Genomic DNA, 19,858 nt, shown 5'->3' with positions numbered 1-19,858 from the left:
ATTGCTAAACCCTTAAAACAACTTTAGGTGAAGAAGATTACCTTATACTTGCCTATGGTGAAGAGTGTGCAGGGCTTTGAGAGGAAGGGGCTTTTTTTTCACTGCAGATGGTCTTGGTTCAGCGAGGCGGAAATAGACATTTTCGTGCTTTTTTACTTTAATGAAGTCATCACTTTTCAGCAATGCAAGACTTTCTCAGTAGTTCAGCACAGGAATTTGTTCTTTCTACCAATTCCCAATTGAATGGAATTATTGTTAAAACAAAACATGTCATGGTCATAATAGCCCTTCATTTTCCATTCTCTCAGTATCACTGAGAATTTGTGTAAGTGGTTGCCATTGCAGTTTTTGTGTTGGCACGTGTCTAAACTGGATTGTGCCTACTGTGGTGCCCTGAGATTATCTCATGATACCTTTTGCACACATACAGCTCTTGTTTGGTCAACAGGCTTCATCACAGTTGCAATTTCTTTGGTATGTGTAATGAATAATGCAATAGAAGAATAATAGCGCAGTGCTATATTTAGTGTTCATTAATGTACATGTTCCCCTTAATCCTTTCAAAACTATATTCTTGCAGCCTATTCGTGCTCTTGTCTGAGCATATTACTGGAGTTTTGATTTGAGTAATCCTTTGTGGCATGAAATAAATTGAGCGGTAGAACATTTGTGTGGTATGAAAGCTTCTCTTTGGTTGTTCATTCTGTCTGACTTCTCAGACAAGAAGAGAGCAAGGCTTATATCTACCAGCTGTCTTGCTGCTATTCCCTTTAGTTAGCACTGATTTCATGGATCTGGGTATTTTAAAGCAGGTTTTCTAAAAGTGTACATTTGAATTACGTTTCCCGGTATTTAAACAGTCTGTTCGTTATATGAAACTACAGTATCTCTTGTCCTCTGCCCTTTTTCTTATATGCAGTTGTCTTTTTAATATTTTGTAACTTTTTACACCTGTAATATTACATTCATGTAAGGTGAAAGATGAATTCCACTCACAGTGACGGTGTGATGTGCCATGTAATGTGTTTGGACTCGTTGCATCCGTGAAACCCACGGCGTTCAATCAAACAGCCAAGTACGTTTAACAGGATTATGCAGGGAGATAAATTGCTTGGTACATGGTAGTTGATATGAAAAGTGTTTCCATTTTCTCTCCATCCCGTCAGCAGAAGTGACGGACAGTGAAGCTGACATTGTCGTCACTTGCTGAGAATTAACTGAGCTGCAGTGCAAAAGCTTGCACATCTGAATCATCATTTAAGGCGGTCAGCAGTAACAAGGAATACAGTGTTAATTAAACTTGATTGATACCTGGAAGCTTTAGATGAAGGCCTGAGGCCTAGAACTTGTTGGGTTTTGGCTTATGTTGGGTTTAGATTTATTGTATGACTTCTCATGCAGACATCAGAAATGCATGAAGCCATCTGTGTTTTGCCTACCTCTACTTAAAGCAAGAGATATGAAGAGAGTTTTCAGCTTGTGTGTTTTCTAAGATGCTCCTGCAGTGCTTACTGTATGACTCAGATTAATGGGAGTGACCTGCTGTGTAATCCTTTCCTTTTGCACAACTGTGAAGAGATACTTTTGTGTATTGTTTGTATTCCAATGATTCTGTTCATTTTGATTTCATTAAACATGAAGCACAGAGGAGAATTTCTAAAATTGTGATCTGTTCCTAAGCCCTGTATGTACGTTGTCAATCTGGTAACTGTATAGGTTTTGTCCTCCTTGAGGGCTGTTAATGTTACCCTAGACTCCTCTAGATTATTTGTTTGCAGGTTTTTACACTGTCATTTGCACTTGTTCTTGTAAATGAGTAGACAAATTTGCTAGATTACAAGAAATAGATTACTGGATTAAGAGAATCAGTAGTGATGTTATAATATTGATATATACTAAGACTATTGAAGGAATATGTCACAGGTGTAAATTCTTGAGCATCATCATTGCAATAGATAATAAATTCATTTTATAGACTTAATTACATTTTTCAGTGTGGCTTATTTCATCATATTGTGTGCTTTGCTTTTTTTACTGAGTATCTTCAGATTATTTCCCCTCCCCCTCCCTGATTTATTTTATGTAATTGGCCATAGATGAACAAATATATAAGCTTATAATAATTTCTTTTTTGTGTAGTTGAGTATTGTATTATAGTGGGGTCATGATTACGCTATTTGAATTCTTCATGTGCATTTTTGGCAGTAAAGAGTTTTTGAGAGCAAGTTGCACCATGTGTTACTGATTATTTTTAATCTTTTTTTTCTTCTTCCAGTTGTCCATATTTGTCAGAGAAGATTACTCCTGCTATACCTGCAATTGGTGGGATTCTTTTCTTTTTCGTGATGGGGACCCTGCTGCGTACTAGTTTCAGTGATCCTGGTGTCCTCCCACGCGCAACACCAGATGAAGCAGCAGATCTAGAGAGACAAATAGGTAACACTGAAGGTCTGTTGTCTCTTCGCTTTCCTCCCGAGGGTGCATGTACTGTGTGAAGGTAGTGTGCTGCTCTGCTCATGGGAGGAGTTACTCCTATCCTTGCTGCAGTAATTGCTCTGAAGATGTAATGTCTGATGACGTTGCAGTGATTCCTGTAGAAAGATGGTTGACCAGTTCTTCTCCAAGAAACATAGTAAACAGAATCGAATACTGAGTATGTAATGTGTAGCACAGAAGTGTGCAAGTTGCTATAATGGCATCATTTTTATAGCTGAGAAGGAAAGGATGGAGAGAGGGGAAAAAAAGCATCTCGGAACTATTTGGGGAATGTGGGAAAAGTCACAAAGTTCCCCTCCTCTGAAGAAAGTATTCTCTCTGTAGAGATGCGTGGAAGGAACATGGGATTCAGGCTGGTGCATCATTAATGTTGCCAAAAAGGAATGGCCCTTTGTATCATAAAATTGTGTTATAATTTGTAGATAACTAATTGTTTAAAATTCAGAGTTTTCCAGAAAGAGCCATTTTGAAATAGAGCTTTTCATATAACAGTTTTATTACTGCTTTAATTACTGTGACGGCTTATGAATATTCTATGTTTTTTTTAAATGGAGTTTTTCTTCGGTTTTATTAATGCAGTCTTTGGGGAGCTGTGAACATTCTTTGCCTGTTTCAATACTGCAGTTCCCAGTAAAATGCCTTATAATTGGAAGGTAAATACATTTGTTAGATATTTGAAATTATAAGAGTATCTTTCTGATTAAATAACCTTCCATAAGATTTACCTGAAGAACTTAGATGGCTGTTAAACTTTTACACTTCAGAAGACTGTCGCCAGGATCTCTCCTAGCTGCTTCACTCTAGCAATCCCAGCACTCTGGGTTTTTTCTCCTCTTGTGGTGAAGCACAAGTAGTCTTAACTTGCCAGTTGGCATCCTGGTCTCTGCTTTCCTGATAGTAAATAATAGAATCTAAACTGTTTCCAAAGAATAAAAGTAGATGTTTATCGTATCTGATGAGTTGCTTAAGGCATTTAATAAAGGAAGCAGTGCTGTTTTCTAAATAAAATAAAATATGTTTTAGTTACATTTCACCTTTATCAAATTTGGCATTTAAAAGTAGTTTAAACTGAAAGCTTAACAATTGTTAGATGAGTGCCAAGCTTGTTTTAATATTATCACCTATTTCTACTGAACAGCACATGTAACAGCTATACGCCTAAAACCAACCCAGCTGTCCAAGCTGGCCTTTTACCTTCTCAGCAATGCAGTGTTGTGTCAGGCACTGCTGGACCTCATGAGAAGCAATTCTCGTTAGGAAGCCGCTGAACCATCATAGGAAGACACTATCTGAGAGTCTGCACTCATGAGACATGTTTAAACCAGGACTATGAGAGGGGAAGGCATTTGTGTCTGACCCTGTTGACCAACCATCTTTCTTTCATCCATTATATTAACTGTTTTCTTTGAACCTATTTTTGGCTAAGGGTAAAACTTCAAAGTTGGTTAGAAGCAAGACTTGCAGACAAATCATTGGGCTTTTGTTACTGCTGGTACTCTGTTTTGTGTGGGTTTTTTTCTCTGTAATGAGAAAAGTATTGATGATTAAGAGAATAATTTATTGCTACTATCATGTGAGATCATTGTAAGGAAAAGCTGGAGCATAACTGTATATGAAGAAAAACGTATTTGAGGAAAATTATCTTAACTGATTAAAGTAAGGACACACTTGTTGCTTCCCTTACTGAGAACAGTTCGCGGAGTGAAACAGGTGGTTGTCAGTTTAGATGAGAAAGACACGTGTGGCGTTTCCAATCGTGCCGCTTGTGGCTCATAGTTCAGCTCTAGAAAAATCATATTCGTAATTCTTTAAACTGTTTGAAAATTAATGAAGCAAAGACTTCCTGAACAGTGGAAAGCTGTGTCATGTGTTTGAAAAAGGATCAGAGAGGAGGGTAAGATGCTGAATTGTATTATCCATCTACATACTGACCTATGTTAGCTATCATCTCGGTATGTACTTTTCCATTTGTGTTTCTGTTTTTCTGAATTTCTTGAGTCCCTTAGGCAGAAAATGAAATTAAAATCCATTAATGGAGCTGCTACTGAAATTTACTTGCTGATTGTCTGCCAATAATAATGGTGGTGCAGTTGGGGAAAAATTCTTTGGAACAAAAATTTGTATAACCTATTCTTTTTATGTAAAACAGATGGGCTTTCTAATGGAAATGTACCTTTTCAGTAATTACGTATAAAGATAATGATGATGGTCTGCTAAGTAAGATTGCAAGTGAGTTGTTGAAGAGAAGGTATTAGGATTTGGTTATCTTGCTATGACACATGTGCTTCACTACTACATCCAGTTACTTGGTGAAATCTTGAGTGTTCTGTAAATCATGTTTTAAATATGCTTTTATTAAGGGATTTTCTGCAATTTAACCACAGCAAATTAATTCCTTTGTTTCCAAATCCAGTACCCATATATGCAAGATTAAATTGTATCTATGGTTTTGAAATAGACATGGTGTAATAGTCACATTAGAGTTTTTATGATGTGTGGTTTAATTCTCTGTTCTTATAGAATGGCAGACATATACACAGGTTATAAATATTAATGGAGTGTGTTCTTGGTTACATTTGAAGGATGAGGTATTTTGAATGCTTGCTAATTAGCATAGAAAGTGACTTAAATAAGTTATTTTCATAATTCAGTGGTTATAAAGACATGCACAAAAAAACCCCGAAAAGGAGCAGTAAGTTGTTCTTTGAGTAATGACAACCTAGACAGGTAAGGCAGAATGCAGTACTATGACGATGCACTTCTTGTTATTAAGGCCTCGACACAAAACCAAGTTCCTATGGTTTGTTCTGAAATGTTTGTTGGATTTGAGTTCCTGTTTCTGGAGAATCCTGTGTTTTCCTGGTGCTTAGAGTCCACTCTGGGTTTCTTTTCTGCCTCTTATTTGTATTGCATCTGTTAGGTATATACACCCTGAGTTCTGCCCTGTCCTTCCTGTACTTCTGTTCAGCCTTGCTTTTCTGGCTCTTATCTGGATCCTACTTGGTTGCATCATTTGTTGTCTGTTCCTCCTTCCTCTTTTTCTGATCCTTCTTTCCACTCTGCTTTTTACTCACCTTGTGTTTCTGTGATGGGATTTCCTCAAAGTTTTTTCTTTCTTTGGGTTGGGCAGGTGACCTGTCTTTCTTGTGGAGGTGGTAGGAGTGTCAGGTTCCTTGCCCTAAGTGCTTGACTGCAGCAGTCTCCAATAAACCCAGTTATGCTGAAATGCAACATCCTTAGTTTCCCTACAGCACTGGAGTGTTCGGAATTTGTTTGTAAACAGTTAACCCATGCTTTGCAGTAAAGAAATCCAGAAGTTAACTCAATAGCAGAGGGCAATCTGAAGGATTTGGCACTCTGCTTTGATCTCAGAAGAGAACTTTCACATTTCTTGCCAGCTGATAGGAAGTGCAGGTAAAAAGAGGGAGAGTAGTAGTAATTAAAAAGAAAAATCTGTCAGTCTACTATACTGTATCTATATCTGTCTATCTAGTATTCTACTTTAATAGAAATCTGTCTATTCTGTTGCTAGGAACTATTCTCTGTCTGGAAGGACACAGAGCCAACTGCTAAATGATCCAATAGGAAGAACTGGAACTGGCAGGGAGTGTTTATGGCCATTTAAGACTCAAAACAAGCAACAATGTATTTCAAGAGCAAATCAAGTGTACCCGAATTGATGTTACTCATTAAAAGATTAACTGTCTTGGTGGGAAAAGAAGAAACAGATGTGCTAAATTTTGACTGTAATAGTGTTCTTCATATTGTCTTGCAGAGGATTCTTTCTGTATAAATTTTGGAAATAAAGTGTCGATGAAATTGCCACAAAGTCAATGAGAAACTTTCTGGAACGCCACTCTAGTGACAGACAGTAAGTGAGCAAGTAGGATCTTGCTGAGACTGATTGTGGGCTCAAGAGAAAGGCAGTATGCTTCACTCTGAAGTTGATGCTCTGAGTTGATGCTCTTCACTCTGAGTTGAGGGAATTTACAAGCACTTAGCTTTCCCCCCCCCAATATATTCTAAATACTCCCAGCAAATTTAGGCAATAAGTATAAAATGCATGATTAATTACAAATGGAAATCACATACTAACAAAAAGGGAGCCAACTATTGAATGATATAGTAAAAGAGCACTTGAGTATTATCTGCAAACAGAGTCACTATGCTATCATGACAATACAGGGAAATTCTTTTTGAGATGTATTAGAAAAGTTATTGCATAAAACAGAAGTGACATTCTGCAATATCCAGTGATGATGAGGGTTCAGTTCACTGTCTAGTTTTTGGCTCTGTGTGTGGAAACTCAAGAGAAAGGCAGCAAAACAGAGAAGTCTAGAAAACATGACCTGTAAGAAAGTATTTAACAAATCTGTGTATTCGACTTCAGAGAGTAGAATACCATAGGTCCTAAACTCTAGCATTTTTTCATCTAACGGAACAAAAGCAGCTAGATGCATGAGGCTTGTGTAATGCAAAATCACTGTTTTTTGTGTAGGGTTATTTGCTTTAAAAGTGCTATAATCTCAGTTAAATGCAGCAGGGTATCTTTTTTGCTTTTTTATTTTTTATTTTTTACTTTTCTCTAAGTGGGAAATTAAACTCGATGATATAATATTTTTACTTCAGTTATAACTTTAATGAAAATCGACAAGTCCTTTAGCTGGAGCAACCCCAATGATAGGTGCATACTTTCCATGGTGCATATAAGCACAGGCTCTGCAATCACACATACAGTATTAGAGAGTGATTGTTGTTTCTGCGGGAACATGAAAACTAAGAGCAGCCTTATTTTGTAACCTCTTTGCAGTTATATGTCTCTTCTATTTTAGTGTGAAGTCACCTCAAGTGGAAGAATGGTTATAGGATAATAAACTTCTAAATATGAAGGCTTAAAAGGATAACCAAACCCAGGGGAATCGATTTCATTGATGGGAATGCATTTGTCTATTTGATGTGTACAAGATGTACAATTCTTCCACAATATTGGATATTTTTTTGCTTAGGATGCATGATGCAGATAAATAAAAAGACGATCAGTGTTATTTATCCTTCTAGCCTTAAAAAGACCCATCTGTAGCAAGGAAGTGCTTTTGATTTTACTTCAGTATAACTGTCTTAAACTTATGTATATCTTCCTAATTTATTCTGTTCAACCAGCTCAGGCCAGTTCACAGTTTCTACTTGTTTTCCTTTGCCTTTTCAAGAACTCTGAACTCAGTATATTAGATATATACAGCAATATGCCTTCTCTAGAAGTTGGTTCTGTCTTGGGTCTCTGATTTTCATTGATGCTCAAGACTTCATTTGAGACTTCTCCACAATTTCTGAGCTGTCTTTCATTTGCTTTGAAATGCACAATTTGATTTTCTCAGAGCCTTATAAAATTGAAGCTGTGCCACAGCACAGGTGTGTCATAGAACTGACAGTAGCCTGAACGAATACATACTGCTTGCGGGTATGACATTGAGTATGTTTTGCTTTCTCTCCAAATGTAGGATACCAGTTTGATAGGCTTACAGTCATACCCACTACCGTGTGCTTTAAACAACATTCTTAGTATAAATTTAGTGAAATTATCTTGTGCGTTACATGAGTCTTGGAGAAAACTATTCTCTATGCTTCTTTCTCTCAGCAAATCACTAAAAATTACATTTCTTTCTGGGACCGAGAATACCCTTCATGTAAAGTTTTAGACTTCAAGAAGATGATGCAGTTCTTCTTAAGAAAAGAATCCATAGGTTTTTCTGGAATCCAGGCAATAAGTCTTCAAAGTCAGGAGCAACAGTATCTCTTGTTGGCTATCAGATGAAGAATTATGTGAAGAATGCAGTTAGCAGCTGATGGTTTCAGTCTAAGCCAGGCTCCCAGTATTGTTTGCCCCTGAGGTTACTGTCTGGAAACAAGGAAACTTTATTGAAGTTCTTTTCCCATTAAAAAATAAATAAATTACTCTTTTCTCTTGTAGCCTCCTGTTGTTAAGCATGTAGCTTAGATTTGGGTAGATTTAGATTTTTAGCACAGAGGAAGACATTCTTTGCAGGCTTTTTTGTGTGTGTGTATGTTCTTCCAAAGCTTTAGGTAAGATATATATTTTTTTTTTTCATTGCATTATCTGTTTTTCTTAGCAGGAAGCATTACACCAACTTCAGGTTACTAAGTTCTCTAACAATATTGTGGGAAGATTGAAATTGTGTCCCTTTAAAGCTAACAGCAAACCTTGCATGGTATGATTTTTAAGTTTGTGAAGAGACCTTCTAGAGACTATTTGTCCTAGGATCTTAGGAAAATTGACAAAAAAAGCAAATGCTTGATTGAGTGGGAGAATCCTGGTGATATGTATATAAAATTCCGGCCTCTGTGTCTCGTCTAAGCAGCACCTCCCATTTGTTTTCATCATAATCATTTGAGAGATCTAGGTGGAGTTTGTTGTCATATTAGAAGGCTACTAGTCTGTGCTGTATCTCCATTAAATACTTGGACTTTCTTGCAGCAGTTCAGGTGTCTTGGTTCTACAAGGGTATGGATTGTTTGTTTGGGGGTTTTGTAATAAGGAAATAAGAAAGCTGGAGCCCCATCTAGTGCATGAACACTTAACGCTGCTAAAGAAATTATAAAATTTGTCAGAGCAAAAAGGATAGAAGGCAATCTCATTAGTGGATAAAATTTACGCTTTTTGCAAAATCACTTGCATTACTACTTCAGTAGTGGTTTGGAAGAGAAAAATGTAAAAAGTAGTGGTCAAACGCAGGTTTACTTGGGGAAAGTGATTCTGTAAAGGTTAAATTTTTGTGCCTTAAGGGGACTGCATATAGTAAAAGATTTTATTGTGTTGGAATCCAAGTATGAACAGTACAACTGAAGGCTAATTGCCATCTGAAAAATCACTGTGAGACAAGGACATGATTAGCACATTTAGGTTAGATGAATCTCATTAAAACTAAGCACATTTGACCTTATCCTGTTGCTTGTTTCCAGAAAATTAATAAACAGAAAGACTGGAATTTGGGGCTTTGATTATGCAGTTTAGGATTGTGAATTAAAAGTCAGCAAGACTTTTTTTTTCAGTAATTTCATTGGCATCAGCTTTTATCGTTGGATTTGGAGATTAATTTTCCTCCATGAGCTAGGATTTGCTGTCCCTCTGAACTTGAACTTGCCTGCAAAGGTTTGGAAGGAAATCCTCTTAGAAAACCAGTGTTGTAAGTATGATGGCCTGACCAATAGTCTCCCTTCTCTGCCAGAGAAGAGAAGGGTTGCCTTTGAGATTCAGCCAGTGCCCATTTTAAAATAAAAATCAATACTTTTTGAACTTCTTGAAAGGTGAGAAAGTACTGGTTTTAGTTAATGGGCATTTTTTATCCAAAAATATTTCATTATGAAAAAGACTGGTTTTATTTTTAAACAATTCACCTTGACTAATTAAAGTAATTTTCTTTCAATGGTTATGTAAAAGAAGAAAATCTGAAATATTAGTGATATTTAAGGAAATGCAATGCATCAGCATTTCTAGCAGTATAAAAAGCTACACCTATGTAAAATTCAGGCTTCATTAGTATTTTTGGCAACTCCACACATAATTTGACTGTGAGTATCAAATGGAAATTATTGGTTTATTAATGGATGTGTTATGCATGCATATGTTAAATACTTTATTGGATAAAGAGCTCCATTTTTGTTCATACTTTTGTCTATCTTGATCAGACTATCTCAGTCAGAAATGGGTCTAATACTGTGTTTTGTAAAGGCCATGGACTTATAGAAGGACTAAGAGTATTGCAAGCCTGCCAGTGACAATGTCACCAAAAGTACAGTGCATTAAAATATATTTATCTTTTTCAGTGGTAGTAACTAAAAAGAAGCTATAGTGGATTTTTAATAACAAAAACTTACTATGGTCGTTTTCTCCCCCAAAAATGTATTGTCTTACATAGATCTGTAATGGTACTGCAAGTTACTTATTTCAGCATTTCCTGCCGCCTTTCATAACTTGTTCTACAGAAAATGAAGTTTACGTTGTAAACATGGAAGTTTTTTTAGTGTAATCTCTGAACTATAAGAAATTCTTCCCTGTTTTCTGGATATAAGAATCATCTGTGTTTCTGTAAAGCTTTAAACAGTATAACCACAGTTGTGCTATGCCCTCAAAAGAACATTTCAGCTTAGTTCTGAATTAGAATGCAAAAATCAAAAACATCAGTTTGAGTTAAATAAACTGTTATGCAAGCAAATTAAAAATGGTTTCTACTATAACCTGAGGAAATTAAATGCACAGAATCACAGGATGTTAGAGGTTGGAAGGGACCTCGAAAGATCATCTAGTCCAGCCCCCCTGCCAGAGCAGGATCACCTACAGTAGGTCACACAGGAACGCGTCCAGACGGGTTTTGAATGTCTCCAGAGAAGGAGACTCCACAACCTCCCTGGGCAGCCTGTGCCAGTGCTCTGTCACCCACACAGGGAAAAAGATTTTCCTGATGTTTTTATGCATCCTCCTATGTATTAGCTTGCACCTGTTCCCCCTTGTGCTGTCATTGGACACCGCTGAAAAGAGCCTGGCTCTGTCCTCCTGAAAATCCCCTTTTACATATTTATAAACGTGAATGAGGTCACCCCTCAGCCTCCTCTTCTCCAAGCTAAGGAGACCCAGCTCCTTCAGCCTTTCCTCACAAGGGAGATGTTCCACTCCCTTCATAATCTCGGTGGCTCTGCGCTGGACTCTCTCAAGCAGTTCCCTGTCTCTCTTGAGCTGAGGGGCCCAGAACTGGACACAATATTCCAGATGTGGCCTCACCAGGGCAGAGTAGAGGGGGAGAAGGACCTCCCTTGACCTACTAGCTTACCGCCCTTCTAATACACCCCAGGATGCCATTGGCCTTCCTGGCCACAAGGGTGCATTGCTGGCTCATGGTCATCCTGTTGCCCACCAGGACCCCCAGGTCCCTTTCTCGTACACTGCTCTCCAGCAGGTCAGTCCCCAACCTATACTGGCACATGGGGTTGTTCTTTCCCAGATGCAAGACTCTGCACTTGCCCGTGTTGTATTTCGTAAAATTTCTTCCTGCCCAACTCTCCAGCCTGTCTAGGTCTTGCTGAGTGGCAGCACAGCCATCATTTTTATTGACCTCATCAAGCTCTCGTATCTGTTATAGTGCTTTAAAATCACATTCGAGTTTCTTTCAAACAATGTAACTGAAAAAAAACAACAAAAAAGGAAACTTAAGGTAATGTCCATATTGCACGTTAACAATTTTTATTGCCTAGTAGTGCTTCAGTATGTAAATACACTAGTAGCTTGTAATGCAACACTTATTTAATGAAAAATATTGTCAAGTACTATTGACTCTAAGGTGAAAATCTTTATGATGGGTTGTTATGGGAGTCATGGTAATCCATCCTTCTACATGCAGATCATAGGACCTATCCCAGCATCACAGGAACATTGCAGGTGTTAACTCCAACACAAGCAAAGGTCTAACCTCATCAGGGCCTAGCAGGCTGCTTTTAAGCTGCTGTTTCTTCAGTGTTTGCCATTTCACTCTCTTGAGGGATGTTTAAGAACTTCGCACCATGACTCCATCGTTCTCAGCTATTGCTCCACTCCTTTCACCATCTTCTCCAAGAGTTTTTGAAGTCCAGTTACTTCAAAGATCAAGTTCACAGTGCTGTCCCACAGATAGTTTTATTGATGCATATTTATGGAGTGGGTGAGCATGTTGCAGATGAGAACTTAAGCTAGATTTGCTGACAAATCTAAGGGATTATGTAATTATACCTTTCCTGTCATGTCACTAATTTGAATATCTTGCTAGGAAGGAGGCTTTCTGGTTGCCCCCATGGAAAATGTGTAGTTTGTAGGCTGTGCAAATATATCTGCAGACTTGGCAGAAATTGTGGTTGTGAGTGGTAATTCTAACAATTTGAGCTCTACAAGTAATGGATCTTTTAGTAACCTGTCATATGGCCCCATGCTTGGTCAACATGGAAGTGGACAACTAATGGTTTAACAGGTGACTGTGACTTTGAAATGTAGTTTCATTCATATATTTGAAGATAATTTATTTTACTTTCCTATTGTGCTCGCTGTTCTGCCTGTCCAAGAGTAATAATTTAGGGTTTGTTTTAACTTCTGTGGTTTTATTTGAGTATGATTACTCAAGAACAGATAAACTGAGAAAAAGGTACCACTTCTACGTGTTCAGCTTTCAGAGTGTAGCTCAACTTGGGTGTATTTAAAGGCCAAAATTGAACTTTAACAATTTAGCTTAGTCAGTCCTTTAGTTGCTGAAAAAATGATTGCTGATGTCCTAAAATAAAACAAAAGCAAAAAATCAAAAGCCAAAAGACTACTGCTTGTACAAAATGGGGTGATGGGAAATACAAGAGCTATGCAATACTATTCTGAATGTGCTCTGTTGTATCACAGCGTTTAAGAGATCTCAAAGCGACAACTGATCTTATTTTGTACCGTATGCCAAGCTCTAATGAAGAGCTGCTGGTGCACAAGTAAATGTGCAGATTCTATACTAGGTTGTAGAATTTGTGCAACACTTCTAGAGCGACATTTTGTTACCACAGGAATTCTAAAATATTAGCAAAATCCTAAAGATAACTTGTCTAAGTTTTACCATCCTGAACTGGTAGATATAGTTGTCTTTAATGTATTCTCTATGAACTATCAGAGGTTATGAGAGTTTTGGGATCAAGGTAGCTGTCAGTATTTGAGAATTTGGGTTGTTCCTTTAACTCAAATTGATTTGCTACCGTTGCTATTTGTAATTAACTGTCTTTTTGCTACCTGTTATTTTAAGAGAATGAGAAGAGAAAAAAATTGTTGATGTCAGTTAATATAAATTTCAAACTTGGTATAGATTGCCATCAAGGGCAGTTCTGAGCACAAGAGCCCACGTGAAAAATTTAATGCATTGTATTTCCGTGTTTAGATATTGCAAATGGCTCCAGTTCAGGAGGATATCGCCCACCTCCCAGAACAAAAGAAGTGATCATCAATGGACAGACAGTGAAACTAAAATACTGTTTTACTTGCAAGATTTTCCGCCCACCTCGTGCCTCACATTGCAGCCTTTGCGATAACTGTGTAGGTGAGTGAAAAAACATATGGCATATGTTCACTTTAGTAGCTTATATATTGTTACAGATACTTTTGGTATAGGAGAGGAAAAAAGCAGAGTTAGTGACAAGATGGCTCCTGAGGTCACTTGCTGTGTTCAGCCTTCTTTCCTACAATCTCTGTTAAATGCTAAGAATGTTAAGGAGGCAGAGAGATTTGGTCAAACAGATAGTTTTTGCTAATCTAAAATTTCCGATCTTTACATCTTTCCTGACCTACTCTGCAAGACAAAGAGCACACCGAGTTCAAATAGGGCTGCCTTGTATGTGTGATGAACTTCCCAGTGCAAAGAACCAAGCTTTAAGGCAGTCTCGGAATTCTTTCCCTCACCAAAGTAAATTGAGGGCAAGGAAATGCTTCTCCAGTTCATTACAGACTGACTGTAAGGCACAGTTCTAATGGTTAAGGCTTGCACTGTGACCAGAATACACAGTGTAGGTAATTCCTACCTTTGAACAGTTTTAAGGCTAGAAACTTTAAAGTTAGAATCCGTAAGAAATTATGGAGCAAGCATGCTATTCTGAGAATAAGTAGATGTTGTCAGGGCCTAAGGATATTCGGTAATGATGCAGGGTTTTTTTTCTTCCTCGGAACATCTTGTCTTTTTTCATGACTATTTTCTTTGGAGGGCAGACAAAGTGATTAAGATATACTTGCATTTAAAAGCAAACCGAAAAAAACCACAGCCAACCCACCAATCAAATCTGAGTGGTTTGTAGTTGATTGGATCACATTTAGAGTTTAGTGCAACTGATTAGCACACTGTTGAGCCTGGATCTTATGCATTCAAGAAAATAATGTAGAAAGATGTCTCCAGCTGAGAAATGTAATTGCAGCATCCAGTAGTGATATTTTTAGATACAAAGCAGTCATTGGAAGTATTAGTATCATGTTTAGATGATACTCATTTACGGAGTGCACTTATATCAGAATGAGAAGTTTAAACTTTTGGACCTAAACAATTGATTGGTATCTGTGGATGGTTGCTTCGGTAAATAATTTTTTCTGATGTGTTAGAATTTTGTAAGTGTTTTAGAAGCTATCGAGCTTGGCAAGTTTATGAATTGCCATTGACATAATATTTTTCTGAAAATATATCAGATGCGTAGCCTGAGACATTACAGTGCTATGGTATTGCTCAGTAAACCTGATAATATGAAAATGCAGTTGTTGACCAGTGCAGTAAATAGAAGTTAGAGGCTATTGTCTTTGCTGAGAGTGCTTAAATAAGAACAACTTCTGCAAACACATACTGAGGCTTATTGTAAAATCACGTTTCAGGGATTTTAATAAACTGTTATGAAGGATTTTTCTGCAGGTTAATCTGATTGTGTCCTTTTAATACTAAATTTGAAAAACCTACTCTGTGAAACTTAAAATTAATGATGGTGAGGAAACAACTTAATCTTTGTCTTCTGATTATGTCTGTGGTGACGCAACAGTTGTGAATTCTTATGAATGTGTATCAGAAAAGAGTCTGAGCAAATGAATCACGTGATAATTGTATCCAAGAAGATTAGTCTTTTCTGCTCATAGAATAAGTACGATCATTTTAATTTCCTCATGCACTTTTTTTTGTTTTAAAATAATTCCATCCATTTATTGGAATTAATTTGTTGTGATTTTCTCTTCAATGTATGTAATGGGAATTACAGTAAACTGTGACTTTTTCAGGGTACATTGCATAGTACTTTTGTTTCCTCATTAGATAGAAGTGTTTGTTATATAAATATTCAGGTGTATTGAATGCAAAAAGTGAAATCTACAAGCACCTGCAACTAATTTTATGTGAAAAATGTGTCAAAACAATCAGATTGCTCATGTGCTTGTGGAAAATTTAGAACGTACACTTAATTAGAATGTGTTATGCAGTTTACCAGCACCCTTAGGATTGTCTGTATAATGATGCTTTTTTTTTAATTTTAGTTTGTGATTAATAGCAATGCGTGTTGTTGTGCCACTGTCATTTACTGGTTTCTTACAGATATAACTAAACCAATGCAAAAATACTTGTTTGACACGCATACCGATATGTAAGTTACTTACAATTGAAACTCATTACCACTATGGGTATGTGTTCCTTTTTACTACATAGTTCCTGAAGCTTTTCCTGCATAGTTAAAAACTAACTAAGTTTATGAGGAATGGAATCTTTCTTCAAACCAGCACTCACTGCTCAGAAAAGAACAGTATGCTGCTTTTACCTAGAGGTGTTTCATAATACTGGGCAAACAAATGCAGTATGAAAGAGAGGTTCTTTCATTCTGTATTTCCTATTGATACTTTTCTTTCTGTAAGGAATTCTTAGCAGCATTTAAAATGTGTAAGTACATACAAAAATTTAATCATTTTTACTTCTTTTGAATTAATCTTTAATTTCTATTTGTCTGCTAAGCATGTGTTACTTGATCTTGTATCTGACTTTAATTTCATCACTCTTTTTTTAATAAACAGCTATGGTATATAGATAAAAATGTGAAAAAATAGCTTTTAAATAAACAAACAGGTTTTACTTACTCATAGTAATACTTCAAACTCTTTCAGCTTTACAGTATTTTCATAGTATAATATCCAGAAAAATTTGGATTTTCGTAGAAATGTAGTTTGTAGCATTTGTGCAATACCTTCAAAAATGTGATTGAATAAGTGTTCCCTGAGGTAAATATCTTGGGTATATTCCTGACTTGCTTTCTTTAACTGCCTTTGTGAATAGCATTTGGAAGTTAGCCCTCCGAGGACGTTCTATGTACCATTATGTTTTTTAAAACTTATAAAGAAATTTGAAACAACGTACGCTTAAACATAAGAGATAAAGACTTAAAAAATGAATAACCACAGCAGACACAAGTTATGAGCTCAAGCTAGTTATTGCTAGGATTTGACAAGAAGTTTTGATTGTGCTGTGTTCTGCTAGTAAGAAACCAATGGTTCGGCTTGCTTCTGAAATGACCAAATGATTTTGGTCTTTATTTTTGGTCATTTCAACATCAACTGTGTAATTTCTTTTTGTTTAGTTTTAATAACTAATTTTTGTTTTGATTTCTATAATAAAAGCTGAACAAGAAGCAGCTGACTGTTTGCAAACTATTTAAATATTTAAATATAGTACCAAATGACTAACAAGAAACAGTGAATGATTAGCAATCAGTAAATCAGCTTTGTCATATAATCTAAATCTCTATAGCCTTCCTTGCATTCATATTGATTCCTTGCATTCATATTGATTCCTTGCATTCATATCAAACAAAGTAACTGATTTACACTAAGGTAAAAATGCAATGTGGTGGGAGAAGAGAGCCACCATTTATATTAATGTAAGAGAATATGGCCTTTTTATTTGTTTCAAAACCTGTTTATTGTAAGTTTGTGACTGATGAAGATAGCTTCTCCAGTTTCAGTGTGTTTCTTTCAACACTTTTTTTTTCCCCAGCAAAAGACTCAAAGCTCAAATTTTTGAAATTGACTGTCACAACTTAACTCTGAAGTGTTTAATTTGATTTTTCAGAGTTCACTGATTAACATGAGAACAGCATGCTAAGATCAGAGGAACAAGGATGCCGGTAGCGCTGAAGGTGCATGTACCATACTGGCATTTTCTAACTATGCTTCTGTTTTCTGTAGGAGATAAGATTCCTCTCACTTGTAAGCGTGATTGCTTTTCTTTAGATCCTGAACATGAGACCAAGTGTCAAGATTTTGACACAGCATATTTTCTTTCAAAATTTCTATCAGAAGCCAACAGACACCTCCTTTCTCGTTAAACGATGGCTTCTGTAAAGCACTTCTGCCAGGAAATGACAGGCATTGTCTTTTCGTTTTGGTCTCAGCCAGACTACATTAATTTATTGTTTTGAAAATACAATGTGTTATGTACCCAATGGTTTGGATAAAGTAATTGCTTTCAAAAGTAGTTCCCCAGATTAGGCACTAGTGTTGTAAATTTATTTTCTCCGAATAGGAAATTCATTATTAAATCAAACATAGCATGTAATACATGCACTGTAAGACAAAGAATGAGAATTACCACTGTGTTCTCTGGCAAGCTCTTCCCTGTAGTCACTTCAGATACCACCATTGTCCAGTCTGGAGAACATGGCTTACTTCAAAAACAGGCTGAGAGGTGACATTGTAACAGTTTGGGGTTTATAACATTGACACTCTGTTTGAGAGTAATTTTCCCAGGATTTGTGATCCTTTATAATCAGTGTGTCAGGGCTTTGTTTTGCTGGATTTTAATTCTATTCTGTGGCACTCCTTCATTACCTTATTATCTCCCTTCCTTCTTTCAGTTCCTTTTTATGACCTTTACTATTTCTTTCCTTACTTTTTCTGCAATGAAGAGAGTAAAATTTTTACTTCATTTTGATCCTTGTAAACCTTAGCTCCAGGTCTCTTGAAGTGAAACGAAGGAACCGAAGAAAATCAACAAATATTTACATTTGGTTCAGTAATTATTTGAAAGATGGTTAAGGAATTTAAAGGTAGATATAAGGCAGCGACAGAAGTGTGTTTTAAAAAGTACTTTAAAGTAGAAAAGACTAACAAATCCATGAATTTTCTGGATGCTGATCCCTGGTAAGGATACTACGCTTCCCCTAGGGACAAGTTGGGAATTTAAGTTTCTTCTTCCACAGCTGAGTGTGTGTCTGGCACTTGCTCGGTTCCCAGAGTGTGAAGGTATTGTATCGACAAGAATAGATATGTAAGGAAAGATTGTTAAGCTATGAGGTCCTTTCCTGTGCACTCTTTATACCTATTAAAAAGCAGTCGTTCTAAACTGCTGCTCCTGCCCCGAAAATGTCACCATTAATGTGCACACAGTCAAGGGATTTGGTTTTAATTAGCCAACATTTATCACTGGAGGTAGCAGTGAAGTGAAGTATGTGACAATATAGCTTATTTATTATGAGCTATCCTAGGGCAATGGCTGGATGTTTTCCTAATAAATCAATTGCTATTTTTATTGTTAAGCATGTTTTTTTTCTTTTTATAAATAACATTAGTCTGCCACTGTTGAAGTTGATTAGCATGGAAAAAAATTAACACTGGACCTGATTTTATTCGTTAAAAACCCACCCAAATAGCTTAACTGTCTGATACAGTATTTATATGATCGTGCATGTGAAATATTTGTTGGGTATTATTATGTGTTTGTGTTTCTGATTAATTTTTTCCTGTAGATATCCATGCACATTCTTAGTTTAATAGAGAACCACCGTTTCCAGTGTTACATTGCTGTTTCAGTTTGCGTCACTTTGTAGGGATTATTGTAGTGTCCAGAATGTTACCTGGAGTAAACCATTGGTGAGTATTTCCCGAACGTAAACTAGAAGGCTCTTTCTGTTCCATTTGGTTTTCTTCGGGTGCTTTGTTTTGGGAGCAGAGTAATTTAGCTCTGTAATTTAAAGGATCCATTGTGCATTGTCCATAACAGATGTTTCAAAATAGCATCAACATGCATATAAATGTAACTTGCAGTTGGTCTTTTGTTATTCACCACTTTTTTCATGTATTTCTATTCTGATTTCATCCCACAAAAGTAACACTGAAGGCATTGTCAGTGGAATGACTGTCACACAGGTGAATGTTGTGTAAGTTAAATTGATCCATGTATTTGATTGCTTTTGCCAATTGATGGCAAGTCCCATCAGTGTGTTTTTTAAACATGATTAAATAATTTTCTTAGGAGTGATGACTTCAGTCAGTGGAACTGAACATCTGAGCTAAGGATTGGTTTTAGGAATGTTATGAATAGTGGATACAAGAATTTTTATTAATTATGTGAAATTGTCAGCTGATTGTAAAGGGCTTACAAAACCCCTTATACACATTTAAAAAAGCAAATACAGCCTTAGCAGGCTGTTTGGTATTGGACTGCTAGAGAAGAAAATAATTACCTTTGTAATGAAAAGTGTTCCAGATATGGACTTTTAAAAATAAAAACGACCAAAATACATTTGTTTCCTGAATGTTTCAAGAGCAACAAATTCTGAAAGTACTATTTGTCATACAAAATATCGTCAGGAAGCCTGAATAGATGTGGTCATATCATGACATCATAGTCCTACCAGAAGCTGTAATTGTCATCATTATAAATATGTGCAGATGTGTTGATATCTCTACATAATTGCTCAGTGTGTATCCTCAACAATGGACTTTGTAGTCCTATGTTGTACTGCTACTATCAAAAGTATTTTTGAGTAATGCTGGTCCAGTTGGTTGAGCTGTAAT

General features: G+C 36.5%; 1 protein-coding gene across 2 annotated transcripts in view; it reads left to right on the top strand.

Annotated features, from left to right (window-relative positions):
- Nucleotides 1-615: 615 nt before the first annotated feature.
- Nucleotides 616-19,858, top strand: part of ZDHHC14 (zinc finger, DHHC-type containing 14) — a 49,259-nt gene continuing 30,016 nt past the window's right edge. Inside the window, exons 1-3 of one of the 2 annotated variants that reach the window (XM_009864894.1) lie at nucleotides 616-626; nucleotides 2,276-2,448; nucleotides 13,440-13,598. In XM_009864894.1, coding sequence (XP_009863196.1) covers nucleotides 2,346-2,448; nucleotides 13,440-13,598 — 262 coding nt within the window. In that variant the 5' untranslated portion in view covers nucleotides 616-626; nucleotides 2,276-2,345. Of the gene's footprint in view, nucleotides 627-2,275; nucleotides 2,449-13,439; nucleotides 13,599-19,858 lie in introns of those variants that run through there. The other variant, XM_009864896.1, reaches the window with a different exon arrangement.

The sequence above is a fragment of the Apaloderma vittatum genome, unplaced genomic scaffold (assembly GCF_000703405.1).
Source record: "Apaloderma vittatum isolate BGI_N311 unplaced genomic scaffold, ASM70340v1 scaffold6462, whole genome shotgun sequence".
Lineage (NCBI taxonomy): Eukaryota > Metazoa > Chordata > Aves > Trogoniformes > Trogonidae > Apaloderma > Apaloderma vittatum.
This window is presented reverse-complemented; position numbering and strand designations above follow the sequence as displayed.